Below are 27882 nucleotides of genomic sequence, written 5' to 3'. Positions count from 1 at the left end.
AAAAGGAGTAGAGAAAGACAGAGGACTAATCAAAGACTTTTCCAGGCTGAGAAGTTATTTTCTAAGGCTAAAAACTCACTAGCTGTAGGATTTATTCTGTATGGATATAACCTAGACTTGTCACCACTGACAGAAGTGGCAAGGAGAGAAGGGCATGACCTGTTATTTGAGTCTTAACATGAACCACCAGTACAGGCATTCTCTCTTCACTCCAGTGTTTCTAGCACTGGGCTTGGCAGTTTGCAGTAATGCAAGAAGGAACAAATTTTAATTTTCTGCACATAACTGTATGCAAATCTGAACAGGTTAAATTTAGTGAYGAATTTAGACTAACAAGGGACTTTGTCTATTCCATTCACTTAGTGCCATGTGATYCTGAGCCAAAGAAAACTACTGAGAAAAAAGCCACAAAACCTATGTGAAATTAAAAGTAACCCTTATTTATCAAAGCACAAAGAAACATTGTCATCCTTCAATGTGAAACAGGTAGAAATTGTAAGATTTTTTTTTCTTTTTAACCCACATCCTCCTGGTTGATTTCCTCAGTGTTGCAAAAGATTTCCACCTAATATGACTCTGAGGTTTGATGAACTGCAGCTGTAAAAGCTGTATGATGTAGATACACAGTTCGAATCACTGTCTGGCAAATGTACTTGATTATGTCCTGAGTGGAAATGTTTTCACCTTGGGAGTTATACATATAAAAGCAGTAGTTCTATAAAAGCCTAGTTTGTATAGAAAATGTTACCTTGCATTTCAAACTCTTAAATGTATTTACAACGATAATTTAGAATAAAAAAAGAGACTATTGTTTCTATTTTAGTACCTTCTAAGTTTACAGACAATCATGCAGAGCTTGCCAAATCCACATATGAAGTTTCATAGATAAACTATTGACAAGGTGATTTGCTCTGACTGCTATAATTCTAGGTAATTCTAGGCTGAWTTTTTATGCAAGACAGGTCAGACCCTGAACTCAAGCAACTCATACTCAGTAACAAAACAATACTTAGTGTTATCATACATATGCAACAGCATAAATTCTACTGCAATTCCTCCTTGTTTGGGATAGATCATACAAATTATAATGAATTAMATAATACATCCCAAAGAGAAGTATAGATAATGTCAAACAGCTGTTCGATCATATAGGAATTCTTCATTTTTCCAACTTTCCTTTCTATGAACTGGAAAAAGTTCTCTATTATGAGAATAAAGCATCCATCACTTTCCATTTCTTTGCTCATACTTCCAACATTTCACTAGCTCTCTTTCACACAATCTGTGTTTCTGAGGAATGGGAGGGAACACCTTATCCACTCAGATGCCACACGCTCAGATTATTACTGTAGAAAAGCTTGCTTTTCCAACAACAGGGTTGATTGGGCTCATCACCGTCCTCTYGTGAAGAATGGAGTAAGCAGGATGACAAGTTGGGGATAATGCTGGGAATTTGCTAAAAGGTCGTAGCTGTCTAAAAATAATTGTACCTATCTGGGCTAAATGTATGCTGTTGTCATATTTCGTCACTGATGGTGGTTGCCCAGGGATTTGATTTAAAGGAAATTCTCTTGTTAATGAAATGTAACACCATGAGGAATCTAATATTCTTCCATTGGGATCTCCGTTGTTTCAGTGAAGAGATGATGTACTAATTCGATGCCTACAATCCAAGTTGCCATTTTCCTAATTATGTAACTTGCCAATACACTCATGGTTTGTGACAATGCAAGAATGATATTTGATATTTCTCATTTAGCATTTTCCGTGATGCCATTCTCTGCCTCACCAGGGAACTACAAAAGACAAAGAGCTGGTATGCTCTCTCCTTCAGTATTCTCCCCACCCCAAAATTATCTCTTTTGGCAGTGCTAAATGTAACCAMGCCAAGCTCACATGAATCAAACTGTTTGGAATATGTTTTCATATCTTAGGATTATTTTTAAGACAGCAGTTGATCTAGGACCAACCCTATGTCATTCAGTGTCCCAACCATTGTTTAGGTCAAGAGCACTGTCATCTGCTCCTGTTCTGCGCTATACAGAACAGTAGATCATAATTCCCTGGTTCTGAAGCCACACTATAATTAATTAAGTACGTACAACATAAACAGGCCTAGACATTTTTTTCTTATGCTACACAAAATATATGGCACTCGTTTGGAAGGTCTTAATGTTCCCAGGTTGCATTTTCTCACTCAGGAACACAGCCTCAGATGCTGTGGTCAATAAAGAGATCCCTTCTGATGGAAGAAGGCTCAGAGGAGATGTACRAAGGCCATGTGCCCATGTTGCTCAGTGAAGAATGCAGGTGTGACTGCACAATGCTGTCCCAAACAAAGCTGAATTAGCTCAAAACAAATAGGAACCAGATGTTTTAGATGAACAGGTATTTCAGCTGAGTGGATCAACTGGCTGTAAATGTTTTTGCCTGATACAGTTATGAAAGTGTGAATGTCTCCYAGAGTTAGCCAGAGCTGCATAGGGCGCCGCCCAACACAGACTACAAATACTGAGCAACAAACAAAAGCATTTTGAAGGCAGAGACAGGCTTCAGATGGCTTCAACCCAAGTATTCATTCCCAATAGTGACTGGGGGCACCCAGTGTCCTGACATGTCTGTACTGTGACTCAGCTGTACATTGCAATTGTTATATTAACAAGTTCAAATATATTGTGATTATAGTATATTGCTATATCACTCTGCTAAATAAAAAACCTGTGTCATGTCAAACATCTTCTTCAAAAAATACATCTGATTGATTGAATGAATTGAAAAATCTGAGCATATATTTACTAAGGAGGAGTTTAAACTTAGCATTTTCTAATATAAATAATAATGATTGATGATAATGATAATATTTTGGTTGTCTCATTTTGGATATTGTATGACAGTACAGATTGACTTATGTTAAACCAAAACATGAACTGTTTTTTTTGGATTTACATGCACAACCTGTAGAATATTATAAATTATTTAAATATATTTAAATTATATTTTAATTATTAAATTATTATAATATATTATAAAATTTTAAAGTTTCACCAGAAAATCCTGCTGTTACACTAAAATTATGGAAAAAGAAACCCATGCTGWAGATTTAACATTGCTAAGCAAATAGCAGTTTCTTCACTTTGAGGACTACTTGCAGATCTATGATAAGAATTGCTTCTTTCAAGTAAAAATGCATAGTAAATCATTTCTCTTGGAAAAGGAATCTGTGCTGCACTTGAAATCATCATAGTGTCAGACAAAAGAGAAAAAGCATAAAAGATACACACTGAAAAGCTCTTCCAAATAGCAAAAATATGTATAAACATGAAAGATAGCTGATCTCAACAGATATTCTGCTTCAGTTAGATGAACAGTCTGCCCAGAATTTTGTTAGCGCAGTATAACTAACAACAGCGCTGTTCCCTCGTCKTAATATTTCAGTGACTACAACTCAACTTTCCTGATCATGTAAGTTACTCTTGTACTAAACTATTCCTTTGAAGCTGTCAYGTTTGATTGGGAAGGAGTTTGGTGCTTAGCCAGAGAGAATAACTTACAGGTAAACAYCAAGCCTGTTTTTGCTGCATTCTAGGAAGACCAATTCAATCCAGAGAAGGAGTCCAATTAAATTTATAATGATTGATAGTGGATCAACATAGAAGCTGGAGAGGCTGTATTGTAATACACTACAGTATTTCTATAACTTTACAGCATACTTAATTTCTGGTTTGCAGTCATTTTACTCTACAGTAGTGTACACATGCATGCACACACAAASAGACATACCTAAAGAAAAAATAAAGCTGGTTTAGCTCATCCCACTCTCCTCTGAAAGACCTAATGTTTAGTGATGCGAAGCTGTGTCTAGAGGAGTATTTATGTAACCTACCTTTGTCTCAGGTAGTGATATAGATGCACTTAAGCAGCCTTGTAACTGCAGTCCCTTCTGATCACAAAATGGCATTTTATCTATGAACCTGTTAGGTCTGCTAAGCTTGAGAATGACCAGAGGGACATTTGTAGTCTGTACAAAGTGACTGTACATTGTTTTGATGGCTTAGATACTGGATGTTATTTAGACCTTAGAACCACTACTCACTCATTAGCAGTTTACAGTCTGGGTAAAGGAAGCAGTTAACAATTATATATCATTAAGCAATCTTTAATGAAGAGTTTTAGCACTGGATTGAGATTGATTAAGTAATAAGGAAAATAGAAAGCCCAAGAAAAGTAGAACTCTTTTAAATATGAGCATGAATAATCTACCACGTAACTATAAATAAATAAAAAGATAAATTACAAAGAAATTAATTTGATTATGCATTTTCATATGCACCTTTCCTTAAAGTTCTGTCCTACCTCGATCTATTCCAACACCTGAAATTAGTAGAAATTTCTGATTTTATACAACAGTTGCTGGTAAAACTCATCCTTATTTTCACTAAAAACTATAGAATATCCACCTGAAGTGGAAGTATGAGCTAATACTGRCTCTTTTTCCATTTATAGAACGCAGTCTCCTTAGGGCAAAAATAAATTTTCTTGCAGGGAAATGTACTTTTTGGCAGTCAGTGGCAATAATGACAATAAATATAGTTACTAGTGGCCTCTAATTGTCTATGGCTACACAATGAGCAGAGCAGGATTCTTGACCAGTGGGAAGTAGTCATCTAATCTGCTGCTTTCATATCTCCTGGTCTCAAGGCAAGTTGAAAAAGCSTCTCCTTTGGGTAAAACCTAGGTGCCTCTGTTCCAAGAAGTTGTTTCAGACATTTGAGAACTATAACAAGACTGCGCCATAGAGCAAATGAAATGAAAATGAAAAAAAGACTAAATATTAAAATAAAACTTGCCTACAAATGAAACTCAGTATTCTTGCATTTTCATTCAACTTTTCATTTGGGTCTTTTATGATTGCATTTTATATTTCTCTTATAAATAGCTTAATGTGGTACAAAACACTTTTTTCTATTGCCCCATATCTGAATTTTGTTGCACATTGCAATGATGTTTGGTAACACATTGAAAAGAATTACTATTTTATCTATTATATATATGCTGCTAGGGCAAATGCAAATAGGCCAGTGGATTGTATGTCTCAAGTACTAGTGCAGGAGTATATTAGAGTTCAGTATTCATTAAGAAATTTCAATTAAAAATTAAAATAAATGTTTCTGACAGAACCAAAAAGCTCAACAAAAACTATGAGTGTGAACTAATCCTTTTAAAATCATCATGGATAGGTAATTTGCTTGAAGACAATCTTAGTTCCTCTTGTTTGATATCAGTGCTTAATCTCCTTGTCAAGACTGTTAAATACAGTCTTGAACAAGAATAATTGTTGTCACCAACAAATATWTCTTAATAAAAGAATGAATAAGTCCATTAAAGCCATGGACTAAAATTTGTTTTGATTGTAGTTCTTAGCTATGTTGCTAAATAATGTGAATTCAAAGAATTGAAGGCCATTCCTAAAAATTATCATCTGTCTTATTTTAATAGGAATAATTTAATTTAATAATTTAAATAGGAAAATAAAATGATGAAAATGTAAATCTACCCAAGTGCAAATGTAGAAGTTATCTACTTTATKCATGAAGTGTGAAAAAATAAGGTTAGTAGCACTTTCATCTTACACAAAAGAGACCAATTTTCAAAGTTAAAAAGTAGTTTTGAGTAAACTTTATCATTTACAAAATCAAATTTATTCATAAAATAAGTGTAAACTTCAGACAAATAGTTGACTGGTACCAGCATAATCTATTTTTAAAAGGTTTTAGAAGGCAATTTTAACTCCTAGCTTCACCAGTTGTTGATATTTTGTTAAATTACTGGATTGTATTCTGTATTGTACTTCTCAAAATATTTAAAGATGTGCTAGTATTTGTGGCCTCATACTCTGGTGTCATAGCACAAAGTCCCTCCAAATAATATCTCCCACAGCTTGAAATGTTCATATTTAAAGTTTAGATTAAATTACTAMTTTTTTTAGATGGAAAATTCCACATAGTTTTTAACATATAAAACTTTCATTCCCTATGCAGKTACTTCATAATCTCTTTAAAAACATCATTTTGGTTTTGGTCAACCATTTACATCATAGACACAAATATAAAAACTACTTATACTTAATATACCTGCTACTCTTCCTTTTTCTCAAAACCACATACATAGTTCAGAATATATTTTCTCTTAATTCAGGTTTCATGTATTTCAGTACAGATACTATGTTTCTAAAAGTCTTATACATATAGATAGATTTGACAGATAAAATGCATAATCATTGTTCTTGCCAGAAGGCAGAACATACGTTTCTGTTCCTTCCAGCCTGAAAAAGGCTATATATTATTGTCACTACAGTGCTTTTATTAACATTGTAGGGCACAGAACAAAATGTTTCATTTTTCTGAGTCACTGTAAAATATAACCTCACCTTCCTCCTCTTTCCTCTCTATTTGCAATACAAGACTGTGATATTAAACATTACCTTTCCTTTAGGTCAAAGAAATGATAAACCACATTGCCCTGCTACAGCTAGATCAAAACATAAAGGTTCTCATTGTTAGTAACTATAAAACAAGCCCAAGAGACAATGGACTGATTCTATGAGAATAATAATCAGAGGAGAAATGAGTTTAATGCATATCCTCTTTGTCCTAAGATATTCCCAAAACACAACCAAACTAAATCCAACCATGAAAATACAGTGGCTATTCAAAAAAAGCTTAAATTCTGGTACATAGTTTCTTAATGGGAAAGACCCAAAGGARTATTGATTATTCACTTTTTGAAAACTAGACTTGCCAGAAAATATCTCACAATTATATCCTCCTACCTCCATCTCCTGCTTTCCCACCCTGAGGTATTTTAAGTCTATATTTGGCTTCTCAAACTGGCTCAGACTTTCAAGCAAAAAAACGACATGCGAGTTTCATGTTGGTGAAACAAGTGTTAGCAGTTAGAAAAAATTAAACATTTTTGAGAAATTGCAAAAAGAATTTAACATATGATCTTTTATTGGATTTCAGGATCAGGCATTAATGGTGTTTAATCACTAACAACCCTTTTTGCATCATGTACTAAAAACAAAGATGGTGATTCTGTATAACATTTCTCCAAGTCAGTCTGTTTCTCAGTGGGGAAAAAAAGCTAGTTTCAGATATAAGCAACCTATTTCCAACAATTTCCATGGTAACTGCTCTTTCAGATGGATGAGTGGAGAATGAGGATTTGACTTCACAATCATTAAAGCCAGTCAGGCATCGATGCATCATTTGATCATATAGATTGTATCCATATCAGATTCACATGTGCATTTACACTGAATAAGCAAGAACATGCTTATGCTAGCTTTAAGCCCTTAACTTGGCATTATACCAATGACAGAAGAAGAGGCRATACCTGATGGGGTATAAAGTTAAAGTGAGATCTAGACTGGCATAAGGTCTGCCTGCACCCAACTACTTATCAAAATATTTTGAACAAATTTAAACGGCTTTAAGCAGTTTGTGTCAGTTCAGCATTCTGAAACACAGAACCATAGCATTTCTTATCAGAAAGTGCCTTTCTATCAGTAGGCACTTTAAAAATAGATTTGTTGTCTTGTCAAACCACTGTCCTGTTCTATGCATCAAYGGAACATTTAATGGAAACAATGCTAACACTTTTAATAATTTATATCTTAAGTTACACATCAATATCCATGTATGAATTCTTCTCCTACTAAAAATGGGCAAGCAAACAAACCAACTACAAACATCTCTCATTAAGTTAATGCTTGAAGACAAAAAGTCCTTCAGCTTAAGAGTTCTCATTAATATTATTCAATATGGGCTGGTAGGTAGACTTCCTCTTTGTTCTTTGACTTTATTTTTCAGTCTACTGAAAAACAGTTTTGTGGTGAAGTCATGGTGAATATAAAAGGCCTAAACTGCATATTAYCTTATAGGAGATCCCTGTCAAAAGTATCTCTATTTCAGTGTAATGATACGGTGTTGCAGTTACCATAATTCTTTCATTATGATCATCTGGATTGGAAAATGTTTCCTTTTGTCATTGTGTTTGAAGTGCCTGCCATCAGGACACAGGCTCCTGCTCCACGTGCTACCGCGTGGCAGTAAATGGAGCTATTGCAATTTTCAGAGATCCTAGATTTAGTGAACAGCAAATACTCTACAGGTATTCCATTTTGAAAATAGTCATGATATTAAAAAAAAAAAAAAATCAGAGGGTAATTTGTGACACATCTCAAAAATATGATTAATTTACCTGGTAAATAAAAGAACTTCAGAATGAACAGAATAAGGTTCAAGTGAAAAAAAATTAGCATGTTAAAATGATAACTATTTACAACTGCATATATCATACGGCAATTAAACCATATTAATATAAACTACGGTAAAACAAACATGCATAGAGTAAGAATTTCGACACTGATTTCTATATCAGAGAAACTTGCTCTTCAACAGAGCTGTGCTAGTCTACAAAAGATTAGGATCTCCTGAGTACCATCATTTTGGTTCTGCCTCATGACCAGGAAAACTAGATCTAGTTGTCACCAGCTATTGGAATCTAAGCAATAAGGAAAAATGAAAAGGAAATGAAAAAAATGAAAAGGAAAAAGAAAAATAGGGAAAAATACTTATGATATTCTAAATGAAAATAATGTTACAAGGAAAAGAAGTAAGATTTTTATTTTTAAGTATAGAGATGCTTAATGGGCAACACATAACACAACACACAAAGGACAGGTAAGAATATCTATAATACTTATAAGGATACCTAAAATATGTAGCCATGGCCATATATTTTCTGTCTGAAAATAAACATATTTAAAAAATATATTAACAAGGTGCTCTGTTTAACTCAATTTGTATTATATAATACTTCTGATCTAACAAAATTTTCTAGGTGGAAAAGACACCTGCATGTGAGTTTTGATTCATGTTTGGAGTTGTTAAGGTCTGATTATGTAAGASATGATCCATATAATGTATGTATTCCAGGTGTGGCACTTCTTCAGCTACACAATCTAGAAGAGATTACATACTTGAAAAAAAAAAAACTGAGCTATAACAATGCATCCAAAATTAATTCATATAAAATTCATTATGCTGAAATTATAACTATATAAACAGGAACTGTCCTAACAAACATTTGAACATGACCTACAGTCATATATTTCATTTTGATCTTCATAATGACTTTTCTTTGCTTGTTTGTTGTACAGTTTTAAAAAATGCTGGTAAAATTTGTGAGTGAGATATTGGGAAGTGATGGATATATTCATATTGAGGAGTTCTGTGTTCCACTTCTGTTAGTAAAAGTCAATACAAAAATGAAGAACTGGAACCATCTTGAATATTTCATTCTCATAAATACAATTTTGTAAAGAATATCTAAACATATATGTAAATATTTACATTTCAAATGCAATGAACTAATTTTGAGTAATTTTATTCAAGGATAAAATCTCTTGAAATTTTAATGCCTTCAGGGCCACTTGAAGAAACAGCCAATCTACTAAAACTGCATGTACCCTAGTACAGTGGTGTAACAATATTTGGCTGACAGATGAGCGATGCCATAATAATTGCTAGATTTGACTGATTTCTCCCCAGGCTGGTGAAAGCTGTGAATGCTGTGTAAATAGTGAGACAGTGAGTCATATTACCTTTACATCTGAGGCAATTTACTTCTCTGGGGTCAGCAAAGATGGGATTCAAAGCTAATTCTTTCTATTGCTTCTGGATGAAAAATATTTGCAAGCAGCAGGTCGGTATTCATGGACTTTGGCTTTAGAGCTCCCACTGACTAAGAGCTGTTCTCAAGGAGATAAGGGGATCATCAGTCCCTTGCTGCTAAGGCTGAATATTGAAGCTCAATGCAATGGTATGGATCCATTCTCTAGGTATTAAGCTATACTGCAACAATATCTGTGTTGGGACAATTTCAAGCAATGTGATAATACCAAGAGAGCTTTATTTAAACCATTCCCACAGTTGTGTTGATGTCCTCAGTTTACTTTTTGTCTGATGACCTCTGTGGGGTAATAAAGTACAAAAAAAAAAATAAAATCCTTTCATATAGATTTTTTTGTTAAATCTAAAGTAGTCAAACACGTAGAAGTTACATCATAAAAAAGCATCTACATCCTCATGTAAAAATCCTGCTAAGGATCCATGACTACCAAAGTAAAGATAGACTTAAGTCAAAAAGGCTGATAATCACACAGAAGTACGCGAATAATCACGCAGAAGTACGTGAAAGTGGCAGTATGGCAGTATTGTTTACACTTCAGTGACTGGCTGACATGAGTTATAGGGAAAGGTTCTCATAGGTGCAGGTCAGCAGAGATTTTTTTCCATGAGTGATGATCAATGGCTACAGCTGATGCCCATTGTTTTAACAATAAGGAATCTTCTATTTCTTGACTAGTTATGAGTATTTTTTCTTGCACAGTTGTGATTATTTAAATAAGCAAAATGAGTTAGCATCTCATATTCTAGCAATGATACCATTTGAATTTTCTGAATGTTTTTCCTTTTCATACTAGCTATGCACCAGCATAACTTCATTCATGTCCCTGGTAATGTCCCTGATTTACAGTTGCATAAGCAAAAAAAAACAGTCCCACCTTGAAGATAACAAATTGTCTCCCTGTTTTGTATTTTATTACGTAGTAAACACCACTGCAAAATTTATGGCTCATTCCCACAGTTCTATGTAAGATTTGATGCACAACTAAGGTAATAAGAGTGTGTGAAATCTTGAGCCTTTCTATATATTTCTTCAGGCCTGAGATATCTTAGTGCTGGACCAATCCACAAGCATAGCGTGGAGCAGTTCTCCACTTTAGAAGACTGCTCATCAAAACAGGAAATCATATACATTGATAAAGAGGCACCAGAGAAATCCCTTTCCCTCATGGCCTTACACTTGATGATACTGGACCTCTAAGAGTTACAAGAAAATCACAGTCAGCAGCACTGGGAAGAGACCTTCCTATAGATTTACTACAGAATTAAAGGAGTTGGCTGGTGCATACAAATCAGTATATATTATGAATGAAAAAAACACCAGCACATAATGTTCAGTATTTGTCACAACCAGAAGTCATTTGATATAAACAGGCTGTCTTAATTAATATATGGTGATAGCCAAAGAGGAAAACAACACTACAGATACAGATTCATGGAGCAGTACTACAAGAGATTGACACTTAAACCAAAATGTACATACTTATCAGAGGAAAGTCTTTCTATAAGAGGCTTAAAAGGGATGAAAAACTGCTAACTATTTCTCAGAATTAAATACCTGCTCTGATGAATGGGAAATCATGAGAGAGTTGACAAAACCAAATGAAATACATTTCCATATCCTAACCCAGAATAGATTATCTTTTCCATCATACCACACTTATGACATCAACTGTTTTGCAGTGATAGGACTGTCATCTCACAAATAGAAGCCCTGCAAAAACACAGAGATGCCCATGGATAATATAATAGTAATAACGGAGAAAACAAGTGGCCAAAGTCTGTAATCAATCATTCAATCAAATGGATGCTGCATTTATAATAATTACAACAAGAAGAGACTTTTTCAATTAAAGCTCTCTCACACACAGGGAAGTAGATAGATGAGGCATAGATAAAGAAGGAGTACTTGAGTGCCTGCATCTCTGGTTTGATGTCATCAGTCCATGAGTAAGAAAGTAGCAAATCTGAAGCCTGACGTAGGCAACTAGATGCACACAGAGAGGCTAATCTAGCATGTTTGTGTAGGTATTTAGGTACAAAACTTTGTATTATTGTATCTATTTATATACATTTTGGAAAAGCAGGAAAATGAGGTATAAAATACAAGTCACTTTGTTCCCAAATGGCAATGGGAGTCAAAGACWGACAAAATGAGGAGAGCAGCTGGAGCCTTAGTTTTGGGCTACAGAGAAGAGGTCTGAGCACTCACAGCAGCTCAGAGAGACCAGCAGTGTAGCAGGAGGTGGCCTTCCTGGGTAGCAGGGGAGGACAAGCTGCAAYGTGATGCCATCCTCAGGCCAGACTGAGCACTGGCATTGCCATACATGACAAACGATAAGACTATAATGGATGGTCATTAAAGACAGCAGTAAAGATACTTCGGTTTTAAGCTCGCTCTCCAAGTAAGGTTTTTGCTGGAGAGAAGTTTTTGTTTTCAACAATTGCATTTTTTTTTTTTTGTTTTTTTCAACATCTGAACTAAAAATTCTGCATTCATTCTGCAAAGGACCTCACTTCCAGTCTGTAGTTCAGACTTGGCATGGCTTCATGCTCTGTTACTCTGCCCTATGTCCTTCGTGTGAAGGTTATTAGTAAGAGCATAGGGAAGGACAGAACTCTTCATATTTATTAATGTATATCCACAGTATCCAACCACATGTCTCTGAACAGATAGCTCCACTCTTCCTATGATTTTTACAAAGAAAGGTCTCACTTACCTCTTTTTCCAGTCCAATTCCACATTTYCCTTTCTTCCCTAAGCTTTATAACTCAGAATGTTTCATTTGTTTTTGAACTTAAAGCAACAAACTCTTTATTAAAATCTGCTCCCAATAGGTATCTTCACAGAGTTGCAAAGGACAAAGACAAACAAGTATCCAACAGCTAAACAGTAAACTTACTCCAAGTAAGGGATGCAAGTAGGGAGCTGCAAGGAGCCTGTGGACTCCAACTGTGCCTCACTTCCAGTTTGGGAAAAGTTTAAAAACTTTACTGAATGATTGCTAACTCTGATTTGGGACAGAATTCCTATTATTATTCATAATTATTTCTTCTGTGAAATTTATTTTAGTGTCTTACAATGTATCATTTTGATCAAAATAAGAAGTTGGCAAGATATAAGCATTAACTAAGATGAAAAAAAGATAAAAAGGCTTTTTGAATAACTGGAGAATGAAAAGATTTTTAAGTTTTCCTTCTTTTTTTTTTTCCTCCTCTACTCAATAATCATTTTTTTATCAGTTTTGCATAGCTAAAATTCAAAATGCAGTTTTAAAGAACACATTATCATGGTTCAATTTAATTCAATATAGYGGTATGTTGTCCATTGTTCTTAAATTGTCATCACTATGAAAATAAATCAGACCGCAATAACATCAGACTATATGTCAGGTGCTGTGAATATTGCCATCTCAGTTCTTTTAAAGATCAGTAAAGTGAAATATACATGATGGGTAATCTTAAAGAATTTTAAGATATTTTATTTGAGATCTTATGATACTTCTTATAACAAATATTTTCCAAAGTGTTTAAGAAGCAATTAGTCAAGGTCAATGCTATCTCACTTTGGATAGGGAATAAATCAGATGTTTACATGATACCATTTTATATCACAAGCATTAGAACACTGAAGGGGAGTATATCTTTTTTGTTGTTGCTTTTCACTTAGAGAAGCATAAATACAATTAACTGCACTTGAAATCCTTGGGAGTGGGTTCTACTCTCATCATTACAGGAAAAGTCGCTATTAGTAATATTCTACCACTTTGTCCATTATAAATGTTATTTTCAAGAATTTCTGCTTTTCTCCATTCTAAGAATTCTTGCTAACATTTCCAAAGGCTATCTCAATTTCAGTCTGCTTTACATTCTTTCAAAATCAATTATTGTCGGGAAAAAGGTTATGATTTTTATAGTATTGTTCAAAAGATTAAGAGAATCTGTTGTTTTGCCCAGGTAGATTTTGCCCAAACCACAGAGGCTTTTTATAGTTTGTTCCTCTGTTTTCACAGAGTTTTAATGAATCCGTGATTTGCAGTAATAGTTTGACTAGAAATAGTTCTAGGTCTATCAGAATATTTCAATTCACTTGAAAGTACACAAATGAACTATTTAAGCCTAGTGACAATCATCATTCTAATTTTGAAGACACAGAACATAAAATGAGATAGCTAGATTGCTAAAGCAAGCAGGACCTATTGGTGAAAAGATTTGATAAGAAAACACAATTTGCATAAAACTGGTCTCTGTTAAATATTTCAATTTTCTCTTAGAATAAAAGTAGCAAAGCTTATTTTTGCTCAGGCAATCTGATACTGACTGACAATTAGCTGTTGTGCGGTTGGCGGTGCCCATTTCCCTGCAGCATATTCTATGTTTGATTGACGTCTCTCCTGGGTAAATGAAGGTCATCTTCATGTTTTATGATAACATTTTGAGTGATCAGCTGATGGTAGGATTCCAGCTTCAACCAGCAGCACACATGTTGTCTCAAGTTAACTCAGAATAAATAGTTTGGGTTTTGGTAAAAAGTAGACCAGGGGCAAAACTTAAATTGCATCCTTAAATTGCATTCTATTAACACTGTGTGAGAAGCTAGCSCCACCACACATTCATAAAATCATTACCAAAGACAAAATTTGTGTTGTTCGCACTGGAAAACACTGGAGTGCAATGACTTCGATTGTTTCTAGATTATCATGGAGTAGCCTTGCTGACAAGTGATCTCACTGGAATACTACCTACTGAAAGAAAGGGCATCACAACATGGGCCTTAAATGAAATCAGAACTTTTGAATTTGACAACAAATTATGCTTTATTAGTCTGATTTTTTTTTTTGGCTTTCCCCCCTTATTTTCATGGGTTATAATTGCAAGAACCTCTTACCTCAGCAACCATTTATCAGAATGAGAAAGAATATGTCAAGAAACTCTTTAGAGCTTTTCAGTAATGCTCTTAATTAGCTACAGCAATCACTGTTGAACAAAATGAAGCTCTCCTTTCCTTTTACTAGTTTTTGCATAAGGGTCCTCACATTTCCAATATGCCATTTTAAAATCAGCTTAGTTTTTATTAGGGTAAGACTTCATAGCAAATATCTTTGGAGAAGGTGCTAATAAGAAGAGGAACTRTAGGTGCTGAATTGTAAATTAAATTTCTCAAAATACAGCAGTAAATTTTACCTCAAACCTATTCTAAATTCTAAAATCACTTGAGAAATYTTGGTTTTCCGTAAGACCATGCTTGGAAGAAATGGGGAAACAGCACAAATCGTCAGAGAATCTGCTGAACTGTTGCTTCCTCCAGCAGTTTCTAGGAGTATGTAGTAACAGAACATACTAACTTGATTAAAAACTAATGTGTTCTTCCCTCTCACCTGGCTTTATTTTTGGCAGGAAGCATCTGAAAATATTAATCTTTCATAATGAGTGAAAAAGAGAAAAAGGAAATAATATTAAGTAGATATATATTTTTTCTCCTATTCTCACATGTGCTCTTGAAATACAAAATGAAACTTCTTGTATCAATGTCATAGAATAATAAAATAATAATAATAAAAAAGCCCAGTTAATGCTATCCAAAGAGTAATGTGGACCTATCCTATAGATTTTGTTACTTGACCTTCACTTTGTATGTCTTCCCATGAAGACAGGGAGCATAATTATCCAGGTCAGTGATATTGGTTGTTGTTTGAGTTTAACTCTTGGAATCATTTGAGTTGCAGGAATATATACCACTGGGTAGCATCCATGAATATGAATTTTTATGAGGACTTCCTAAGTGATAACTTAGGCGAAATATATTCCTTCCACCTGCTATGCAGCAAAGATTACAGGTTGAAGACTGTCCTCTTTCTAAAGAAATAAAAATATCACAATTTCAGACTCAAAATGAGATGGCTAAAACATTAAGGGTTGTCTGTGTGTCTTGAGAGAGAGAAAAAGAATATTTTGAAATAATTAAGAGATGGGAATGAGGTTAGATTGGCTTGGGATATATAGAAAAGAATTCATTACTGTGCTATCAATAACTGGATGCAAAACACTGCAGAACTGTTAAACAGTGCACTTTTGCAGAAAGTGATTTCACAAAAGTATGCACAGGATATGCACAACATACCCAGGTCGGGGCACATCATTGCAAATGACAGCCCATATCTTTTTATATAGCATGATAAACTCTTGGAAAAAGCAAAAAAAGACAGAAAAAATCAGACTGCTATTAAATAGACTCCTGAAATTACAGGTAACCAAAAAGCGCAAATTTGGTTTTCTTCTGAAAGAAGAAAAAAATCACTTAGTGATCTACCTATACTGCATAGTCCATGTAGAGCAGATAAGAAATCCCTGGATTTTTTATTAGGTATTGAACCAAAAGCAAAAATCAACACCATCATTACAGTAACTCTTGACTGCAGCTATTGAATTAGGAAATATAAATGGACAGGAATATATTTTATTGCTTCATTTATATAAACTTCAATGAAATGGCTTGAGAAAAGAATATAAAGTGTTAAACAAATAGTTATTTAATATTTAATATTTATTTTAAAACTGTATTCTTATCCTAAATATAAAATTCACTTTTTATTTAAAATTTATTGCAAGAAGTTTAACAAGCTGTGAAGTGATGTATTATTTTGCAGAGGATTTCAAAGCTTGAAAGGGCCAAATCTGCTGCATAAAACTGAAGAAGCTACCTAATATAGTAATTTTAAATAATGTAGATCTTATATAGTCTGTACTCAGAAAGTATCGAATTTTAAATGTACTTTATTCATACATCAAATTTCACAGGCTTCATTTTCCTAATGTGAAAGTCCTGATGAAAGATTCAGCAAAGGAAATGGCAAGGTGACAGGCTATGAAGCATTTCTTCTTTAGCAGCTGGTAGATACTTGCTGAAATATAGCTGAATGATCAGATTTAACAGACACATTCTAAAATTTTATAGCATTTTTTTACCATTCTGGCATCAAGATTACGTGTGGAAATGACTTCTGTGCTCTGTGGCTGAACATATGAACAAACAATGGAAATGCCAAAATGATGAATGCTCTCTAATTCATTTTACACAGTTTAATTTGCAGAAAACTGCAGGAACGCATTGGAAATTCCTGAAGGATTAGCTTAAGGAGGTTTGAAGAGAATGATGCAAACCTTTCCAAATATTTAGCATCTTGGATATTCTCTGATTATTTATAATGACCTATCAGCCTTGCTACTTTGTAAAGACTGCAAATTTATGTAGCTGGAAGAAAACATTTGCATATACCTTTAATCTCTATGGGTCAACACAAAATAATAATCTGGTTTAAATCTATTYCAAAATAATAGAGGAAAAATAAAAAAGAGAGAGACACAGGCTACACCTAATAAGTCAGCAATAAAAAGAGTGATGCAGACTGCCTTACAGAGGCCAGAGGTTCCCTCTGTTTTGATGAACAAAAGCATATTTATGTTTCTTGAATCTTTAGTGCTAGATACAAAAGATAATTTCCTTAAAGACAAAAATCCTACCACTTCACAGAGGCCAGCTTCTATTTTTAGGTCTTTTTTTTTTTTTTTTTGGCATGTACATATAAGTTCAAGTGCTGCTTTTGGATTAAATTCTATCCCACTGAGGACTATAGTTTTATTTTTTGAAATTCTTTCATCTTCCATCACAATCTAACTCTCAGAAGGCACATTTCTTCAGTTTTATTTAATTGCTCTGTCTTTAATTTACAATGAAATGTGAGAAGTAATTTCTGTTTCTAAATTTTCTGTGGGAAAAAAAAAGCATTACTGTTTTGTTTAAGGAGAATATATGCAAGGTGTTACTGGTGAAATCCTTGTACAAGTACACACTTCTTTATGTGAGCACACTCATGGAAAGAAGGATTACTTCTGTGAGTAGGTGTTCACCACTGAGTATGGATAGCAAAAGCAAAATTCAAACAGGGARGACATAGCAGAATCATCCAAACAGGGTGATTGAGAGATCTCCAATTTTGAATTTCTTGGAGAAGGGGCAAACTTTAGCTGGATTTGCTGAACTGATTTCCTCAGGAACTTCAATAAATGCAAATAAAAAGCTAATGTGGATTTTTAGGCTAAAATTTTATTTGGTCTTATTTGCTTAAAATTATCCAAACAGTTTWAAACTTTCAGTATCTAAATTCTCTAGAGCAAAAAATACTATTAAATTAAAATTAGTTGAAAAATCATTCTGCAGCTCTTTTTCATCCTAAGCAAACTCAAACTCCAAAAAGTAAAATTTTAAATTATAGTATGCATTAATGTTATCCATTATGATTTGTTGTTTAAGAAGACATTCATTTTGTTTCTCCGTTTTTAATACTGTGACCTTGTGAAACAGTGCTAAACAAYATGCCAAAGACCAATAGTAATAAACAATGAGTTATGAAGGTAGATATATCTTTTTTCTCATGCTTATATGCGTGCTTGTTTTGCTTATATTTTGCTGCTTCTTATCCATGATTTTAGTTTAGAAAGTTAYTCTTGGCTTTTGAATTTTGTTTTCTTGTAAGTTTAGGAGAACATAATATATTAATGAGAGGTATCTCTGTTGGGCTCTATATTTTTATACCATAATCTATTATTCATAAAAAATGTAAAATGTATTTATGTCTTASGTGTGTACACACAATGATCACTGCATGATAAGAAAAGGTAAAATATTTTTCTTTTTTTCTTCATTACTCAAACTATTTTAAGTTAAAAGTCTGCAAGGATTTAAAGGCACAATCTGGATTATATGTAAACTTCAAAAACAAGCATTGTTATTTGTAAAGCYAGGGGGGCAATGTATTTTAAGTGAACTCATTCTACTATAGAAGCTCAGTAGTATTCAACCTGGTGGTTGTCAAAACTTGGAGTTATTTTTCTGTGTGACACCAATTTCCCCTGTTTTATTATTGTGCAAAACAGTGAGGCTTGTACCACGGTGATGGGCTGTTCTTGGTAAAAGCCAACTGTTGAGCTGTTCATATTGACAAGATTAGTAAGACATGGAAAACACTGTTTTTATCTTAGCAGTGTAATCAAGGACTGAATTAAGTAATCAAGTGCAATGAACACACAAATGGAAGAAAACATCTTTAAAACCTAATTTTAAGGTACTTTSTGAAATGTGTTATCTTTTAATACTGTTACTCAGTTTTTAAAAATCTTTTCAGCTCTTTATGTGTGTTTTCATGTGCAGATCGAGAACTGTAAGTGCAATACATATTTATTGAATTGCTTTTTATCTTCTGAAATATATATTTTTATATATATACATATATTTTTAAATCCACCTTCTTACTCTACAGCATATTCATTATCACATCAACTMACACTACTAATTAAGTTAAATTCTACTGCTAAATAACTCCCAAAGAGCCAATTTATCTAAGGTAGTATGAGCACATATTCATTTCTCTTTATACATCACCAGCTGTTATTATTAAATGCCACTCACTTCAGACTGCAAGTTTGAAATAATTGCAATTATGGAAACATTTTTTACTCTATTTAGCAGTGAGTGTGGATGTTGTTGTACTGATACTGACAATAATTTGGATATGGGTAGGCACCACTCAAGTAATTTCATTTTTAGAGCTGACAAGATATTTGGAGGAAAATGTGGAATTTTCACGTACATGAATGTAAAAAGCTTTGTCATAAATCCACATGAAGTGCAGAAAAGAGTTTGACAGATTATTCTCTGGAGAAAATGTGTCCTTTCTGAAGGTGTTAGCTTACCTTTTCACGCATACAGGAGAAGAGCAGCAGCAAGTGGCCTTTCCCATGGTTACAGCCCAACTCAGCTGGCTGCTGTACTAGGAGAGGGTGGAAATGATGCTCACACTCTGCTCCCTCTCCACCCATTTTCTACCCTTGTCTGCTGCACAAAGACTACCAATATGAGCAGGTATCTAGAGGTAACGGCATACTTCATGCTGCTTTGGGCTTCCGCACAAATATCTCACCTTTAGCTGGTTGTAAGCATTGCTGCAGACAGTTCAAAGAGGTCTTCACTATGAAGAGTAATATTTCTGCATGTCAAACTTGAGCAATTAGAGGGACAGAAAATTGTCCATTGCTTGCATTTCTTAGCTCACTGATAAAACTGAACTAGTCTTTCCTGAGATTTACCACAGCACACTTTCACAAGTTTCAGTCATCAGAGTACATGTAAGAGAAGTGAAAATGTTGACTTAGGTTCAGAATTTATTAAACTTGTGTTTCGGTGGGAATGTGAATACTTCCCCAAAGTAGAATTCTTGTGTTTCTAACAACACACTTCCAACATGATGCTTCCTGCAAAGCTACTATTGAGATATTATTCCATATTCAAAGTTTRACTTTCCTTAAAATTATACTGGATTAAAATGATCATTTATGAGACACAAAAGATATGGCAAGGAATGAAAAACATTTCAAATATTTCTCTCACTTCATAAATATTATAATGCATGTTGTTCATCTTTTGGCCAAAGGGAAACCCCATCAAGAATATTACAAGAGGAACTGTAACAGCTCTACAAATAACCTTTTTCTTTTGAGTTCTMCTGTATTCAAACAAACATATTGGTCATATGAGGAATATTATTTAAGGTGATATACAAGTACAACATTTTTCACAGACAACTTCTGAAAGATATTTTCTTTTTTTTTTTTGTACCTTTTAATAAACATTCATTAAATTCACTGATCTTAATTTCTGTGATAATTTGTAACGCGAAACATCTCAGATATTTCATCTATTTCCTGCATTTCCTGCATTTCACCTCATTTTATGAAAGCAAGTAAGTAAAACATTTTCTTGGACTGGATACTGTTGTTTTTGAGCAATCTCTAACTTTCATAACTGTAAATTGATTATGCAAACAGCACATTAAGAAAGAAGTGCAATGAAATGCTTTAGGCTTTGTCAAGTAACACAAGGAAGCATGTTGACAAAAGCCTGTTCTTTTTTAACATGAAAAAAATACTACTACTTAAGATTTGCAATTTAAATGTAATAGAGTTACCTTTAGTTGATTTCCTAAAAGATATCAATCGATTTCAGTTTAAGAGAAGTAAATCATCATCGAGTTACGTTAATTATCACATTTAAAATCTTAAACAAATAGCTTTGAATCCAACCAAAGAGAACTAGAGAGAGAAAATGATGATACATGCATATATATATATATATATATATATACACACATACATATATATAGCAGACATGTAAGTTTGCCAAACAAAGCAGATCATATATATGGCTCTCTAAGCAAATTTACCCAGAGTAGGTCTTATTCCTAGAATTATTTTGCTTTAATCCTGAAACTCATACAACAACTTTATGTAGATTTAATTGGGCACCCTGAGGTTAGCTTCTGAAATACATACACAGTCTTATTGGAGGAAAAATACTAAAATACTCTAGCATTCATTAGCTAGTGAGAAGCTACATTGTGCCAAATTGGCTATCCACTTTTAYGTGGTGATTTGGGGAATAATTTTCACCACTAGTTTATGAAATGACTAAAAGAAACCTGCTTCATGTAAATTTGGGAATCCTGCTGAGGTTGCTGACAAATGATAAACTGAAACAGAGAGAAAACAACTAATGCAAATAAAAAGCAATTTGCATAAATTTTGGTCAAATGGAAGGAAGCTAATGGACATTGCATTTATTTATAAGACACTTGCCTTGTAAGCTGTAGATTTCTCCAACACTATTCTGCCGGGTGATATGATGCCAGTATGCACTGCGAGGAAGCGAGATTGACTTGGATAATGTCATTGGTTCAGACAAACTGGTCTGGAGCTGGAAAAAAAAAAAAAAACCAACAAAGCAAACAAATGACAGATCATACATGATTCTACTTGATAAGACAAATCTCTCAACTTTGAAATGCACCAGTGTTGTTACGAAAATACAATTTACTGAATTATCATAGTTTTTATATTATCATTTACAGTGTGTAATAACCATTAGCACTGTAAACACTCAGAAAAACCTTGCAAGAGTACACTTGGATATTTAGATTTATAAGCAGAGGTTTATTAGCACATATGAATATTTCCCTATTTGTCTACAGCTACTTGTGCTGCTGCCAGGATTTTGTTATTTTCTTCCAAAACTTTGCAATAGGGACCAATTGGAATATACCTGAAATCTGAACCTCCACATTTTTTTTCTTTTTTTTTTTTTTGGATATTTCATTTGCAAATTGGAGTGACTATCCAGAAAGATGTTCAGACAACATCTGAGCCACCTAGCAGAGAATTAGCAACCAGAAGCCATTAATCCCCTAAGCCATCATTCAAGTGCCAGCATCTCGACATCAGTAGCAGGTTATAGCCTCAAGGGTAAATTTCCCCAGACAGGGAGACTTGATCTACCAAATCAATGAGCTGCATGATAAGTGTGCATGTATGTAGGAGCGAGGGCACAGAAACCTGATGGTAGCAATGTAGATTTTATTAAAGTGAGTTCTGTCTCCAAATGTTCTAGAGATGCAACCCAGAGACAGAAAAAGTGGAGGGACGGAGGATTTTGCATGTAGGCCACATATTGGAGAGATCTRTATCTCATCCTTAATAAAACAAAATTTATCTGCAAAATTTCTGCATCTCACCATCTTTAAAATACATGAAATGCAAACAGTAGTTTGCAGAATCTAAAAAATCACTGTGGAGCATGTGACAGGATGGTTGGAAGGATCAACACTAGGCTCTATGTCTACGTCTAGAGGGGAAAACCCTTTAAACTCAGGAGCAAGGCCAGGAAGGTAAGAATGGTTCTCTGCAGTGCTGTGCCTGAATCCCACATCTTCAGCAATTCCAGCTGTAGCACAGAAGGCATCCAAGGTCTGGGTCATTTATTGCAGGCTAATGAAAAACCCCAAGGGATTCCTCCTTCAGAAACATTATATCACATTCAAAAAGCCATTTTTACATCTGCAGACTGATGATATTCTATAATAACCCCCCTGGAGGTCAATTTTTGATTATTGGTTTCATTTTTGAGTATTGGTTGCATGTTTGAGTATTAAGACACACTGAKGTGTAGCAATTTTGATTTCAGAGGAACCTATTAAAATTACTTAAGATGCTGACTTCTTGAGAATCATCAACAGAATGACTCCTAAACTACAGTTAATCTATCTTCTGCTCATTTATTGCAAAATACAAAATTTAATTTCTCATTGGTGCAGGCCACCAAGGGAAACTATTCAATATGACATAAAGGCCCAGTTGAAAGATTTCCTCCATTAAAAAAAAGTTCAAAAGCCTTATCACAGGAATTATATTTTGTAGGAGACTTGACAATTTAAAGTTTACAGAACTGGAAAAGACTCCTTTTTTACAGACACAAAGACAATAAGAATCATTTAGCAAAAATAGAATAATTATTCTGTGAGTTATTTTAATATGCTAGTACGACATGGCTTTGTAGGGTAGGAAAAACAGATAATATAACTTAATTTTAATATACATATGTTTCCCTTGTAATTTATTCACAAAAAAAAATAAAAAACACTAAATTCTAGACAATAGAAAAGGCAATAGAAAAGGTCTTTATTGGTACACACTCTGAATAAATTAATCAATGAACAAATGAACACACAATGAACAAATTTCCTTACAAATTAAGTACCGAAAACCACTTTGGCTATGGTTCAGTGTCTCAAAGCTAAAGGCTTTAAAAGACTCAAAATTCATTCTTTTGTACTTGTACTGAGGTACAAGAATCACAATGGAATCACTTGCAGTACTGTAGTTTCTCTAATATGAGAACAACTGATATCAACTTTTGGACAAGAAATATCACCTCATGTTTGCTAAGCACCACAGGACAAGATGAACTAGATTTCTTTGGGGATTCCACAGAGAGGAAAAACAATTTTTATTTAATGAAAGTATCATGTTTAGAAAAAGAATACTTTAAAAATCTTCTAAAAATTGTCGATTCATTTTTAACTTGAAATCATAAAATATAAACATTGTAATTGAAGACTTATTCCTCCATGAAGTTCTTTTCTCCATGAAGTTCATCTTATTAGATTCTAGATTAATAATTAAGATTCTGCTTTTAATCTTTGTAATCAATATTGAAGGAACACATATTAATGGTCAAATGCAAGTAGAAAATGAATGAAAGTGATAATCAATGATAGAGCAAATTATAAACTACTCTTCAGAAAAAAATATTTTTTTCATCAGATTTGATTGTAGCAAACTGGAAAATAAACTGGCAGAGACCTATTTTTTTCAGAGAACAGCTTATGTGCCAGACAGTGGGTGTTTCAAAGAAAAACTTGTAGTCAATGTGTGAAGAAAACAGCCGTATAAATATAGATAAAATCACTTAAAAACACATTGGAATATAACTTTTTGCTTTATTATTTATTGCAGCTTAATGTGCAGAGATGTACTGTTTCAGGATCTATTTTCTGCAAGTGTAAATGATCTTGTTAGTTAACAACATTAAAAAAAATCACCAGTGGAAGAGATCATGATGGATAAGTCTAAAGTCTTTAGCTTAGATACTCTTCTTACCTTTATTTTCTTTCTCTGCCCCAGAAATACAAAAAGAAACAAAAAACTTATGTTCAATCTTTTTTTTTCTGAATCAGCTAACTCAGAGAGCATCTCCCTAAGTAAAAGCAAATAAATAACTTTTCATTTTAGTCTCTAAATATACATAACTTCAATTTCCTATGTTTATTTTTTTCCATAATTTAACTTATATATATCTTTACAAATTATTTTCCCTATCTCCTCAACATGATGTATTCCTTACAAAATTTAATCTAAGCTTCTCCACATGGATCCCTTTTTCTGTAAGTTGCCATTGGGCACTGTATTTGCAACTTGCACTCTCCTCAGGATCTAGCAAAACAGACTCAGATGCATTAACACCAGCTGTTTAGAAGCAACTCATAATAGCAGAGGAAGCTCAGGCACTTAGGAAAAAAGAAATGCTTTCCTCTGCAAAGGAATCTATCTTAATCTTTTGTGACTAGATACAGAAATACAGAGAAAAATAAAACTAGTACTGCAAATCAAACATGCTAATCAAATAATGTAGCATTAACTAAAATATTAATCTAGAATGATTTTGCTACAAAGATTTCCCAAATGTAGTAAGACTTAAGAAAATGAAAAACATAATCCAGATGTCTGCCCAGTTTATCAGGGAGAAAATGATGGTGTAATTAGAACTGGGATGAAAATAAAAGTAGAAATGAATACATCAGTTTTTGCATAAACCCTGGGATTTTTTGGTGGGAACATAAAAATAATCTTAGTTGAAATGCTTCCTTTACCTGATATGAAATTGCACAGAGGTAAGGTTTCCTTCAGTTATTTGAATTGCATGGTGAACACTGCTTTTCTTTCCTGGTTATCCAAAATCTTTAGTCATACAAAGCCTTTCCATTGCCAGAGACAACTTTATAATTCTTAAAGGACTATTTGGTTAAAATAGAAATGAGAAAAAAAATCTATGAATGCCTCACTGTAGGTTGTTCCCAATATTTTTCATTATTACTCTTTCATGAAACAAGGCTTAAAGGCTAAATTTACTTTTAATTCACATAGGCCAATTCCAGTGAGTTAAATAGATTTGTTACTCTGATTTCAGTAAAGAATACAATTCCAAGAATGGAACCTATTAAATTTATTAGGGCTCTGAACTTTGATCTATTTAGCATAATATTCTCTCATTTTCTTTTTGCATTAAAAAAGTCAAAAGAATGACAGTGACAAAAAATAATGCTTGGCTTGGGGAGAAGAACAGAGTAATAAACAGATCATTCAATTTTTTTAGCCTGCAATAAAGTGAAGTTGCTCTTTACAGATACGTTTTCCAAGTCAGTTATTTTATTATGGATGAAAAAGACTAGCTCATTTCTCATTACATTTTTTAAACAAAGAGCAAGAGAACCAGGTCACAGAAGACTAATGAGAATTAAAGACTAGTGCAGAAGTRGGAATAAAATCTCCTGCATTATTTAGTTTTTTTTTCTTTATAATTCTAAAGAAGGTTCTATTGTGTGTTATGCTTTGAAGAGGAAGAAGAGTTAAGAAATATATTTCACTTATCAATTGTCCACAAGTTGAGAATAGAAAAATATTGATTCACTTCACCCGCATTTACAAATTCCCATCCTTTACTCTGAGGTAGTTTATTCTTTCTAAAGCATAGAGTTTTGCCCATTTCTATTGATTTTTGTTGTTGTTGTTGATGTTCCAGTTTATCCAGCTGGTCATTCCGAAATTTAAGTCTCTTCAGTGACCCACTTCCATATTGTTTTATCCATATTCAGATCTGCCGATTTAATAAAAAGACTGTGGCTTCATCCAGGATTTCTCATTTAATAATAAGATTGTGCCTTCATCCAGGTTTTCTAAAAATTGTTTAATAGAATTGGATGCAGGATATATTCCTGTGAATGTCTAATCAGTACGATCTTTTCTTTAATAATGTATTATTAATAATTACTTGACTCTGTGATTTTCCCATAAYGTTAATCAACCTCACTTAGGTTAATTATGAAATAATCCTGTATTATTTGGACTGAGTTCATTACTTGAAGATGTTGACTAGTATATAAATACAAATAGCTATCAGCATACTTTTCCTTCACTACAACTTGCTTTACGTCTCCTTTTACATTTTTAACCAGCACATTGTTCCTGACAGAATGCCCAACATTGGCAAAAAATCTCAAATTAATGCATTTTTGTTCCAGAAAGACCTATATAAAAGCTAGCTATGAATGACATTTCTGTTATTTCAACCTTCTTTATAATATATTTCTAGCATCCATATTTTCAGGAGCTACTCTAACCTTGTTATGACCTTTCAAGGAGTTTCTTAATCAATTATGGAGGAAAAAAACTCAAAATAATAATACCGCTTTGCAGTGTCAGGGTGGATAATGATTATTCTTTGACTGTGGAATAATATTATGCATGAATAATGAAGTGATTGACTTTTCTTTCTTTCTTTTTTTTTTTTTTTTCCCCTGATCTCCTTGGCCATACTATAAAGATAGAATTGGGCCATTTTTCTCCTTTCCTGGTAGGAGCCTTCTTTTTTTTTTTTTCTTTACAATCTGGAAGCTCATAATAAAACTTTTTTTTTTTTTTTGACTGACTGAATGGATTCATTTTGAGAAAAGAAGCAGAATTTTATAGTCCATCAGGATTATATTATTTGAATATCAGCAAGGTGTGTGTCTTCACCCATATTCTGTTGCAAAACTGTGGTTTTGTTTCTTTTTTTTCATGAAAAGAATTTCTCATCCATAGGAATGATACTAATTACAGTGATGGTGGAAGGTCAGGTTCTTACATCTTTACAAGGTTTGAGCTATTTTGTTGTTCATAGGACATATTTGAAATACTTTGTTTGGTCTTGATTGCATAAACTATTTGCTAGCAATATAGGAGTTGGTGCTGGCACAAGCACAGCTGAGAATATTTCAGACCGTGACTTTACAGTATCTCTTAGTGGAAAAAAACATAACCAAAAAGTCTCTATCTCTATCACAGTGGAGAAATTGCTACTCGGTTGTGCTAATTTGTTCAATAAATGCATTTAATGGGGAATCCAGTAGTGTAAAGACAGTATTTGCAGATATTGATTGTTACCATTAAATGGATGCTTTATCAAAATGGAGAGAGATGCTGGAGATGAAAAAATCAAAGMTTTCTGCAGATGGATGTCTGCTGATCTGCAAATACACACATTTTCAGGATAACACTGAGTAGAAAAATAAAATAATTTCTTTAAGCTTCAGGGCAAAGTCTTCAGTTTTTAAAACAAAAATGGGTTGGATTTTGAAAGTGCTCAATACTGTTGTAGTTATTTAAAGGTGTGGCTATTTCAAGAGGGGAAATGGAGAGGATCAGAGAAAAATCTGTTCCCCCAAAGCCCCCCCCAACTTTTTTCCTCAAGTCAAGAGTGGATATGAATCACAGTTCTAGAGCAATTCATCATATGGTCTTATGAATGCTTAAAGAGAAAGGTGGTGGGGAGGGCACAGAGCTGATTTAGATCAGCTTAAACTGTATTGGATTAGAATAACCTTCCAATATATGCTCTAGAGGTCATTTATCTCAAGCAGTTCATCAC

The 27882-nt window shown here is 33.6% G+C and overlaps 1 protein-coding gene across 1 annotated transcript in view; it reads right to left on the bottom strand.

Moving 5' to 3' along the window:
• Positions 1-27882, bottom strand: part of DOK6 (docking protein 6) — a 157205-nt gene that overhangs the window by 20816 nt on the left and 108507 nt on the right. Inside the window, exon 7 of the mRNA XM_026044837.1 lies at positions 21441-21558. Within this exon, the coding sequence (XP_025900622.1) occupies positions 21441-21558 (118 nt within the window). The remainder of the gene's footprint in view (positions 1-21440; positions 21559-27882) is intronic.

This window comes from Nothoprocta perdicaria, unplaced genomic scaffold (genome assembly GCF_003342845.1).
Source record: "Nothoprocta perdicaria isolate Ctin4 unplaced genomic scaffold, notPer1 scaffold_388, whole genome shotgun sequence".
Classification (NCBI taxonomy): Eukaryota; Metazoa; Chordata; class Aves; order Tinamiformes; family Tinamidae; genus Nothoprocta; species Nothoprocta perdicaria.
The sequence above is the reverse complement of the archived record's forward strand: the minus strand, read 5'-3'. Positions and strand labels throughout refer to the sequence as shown.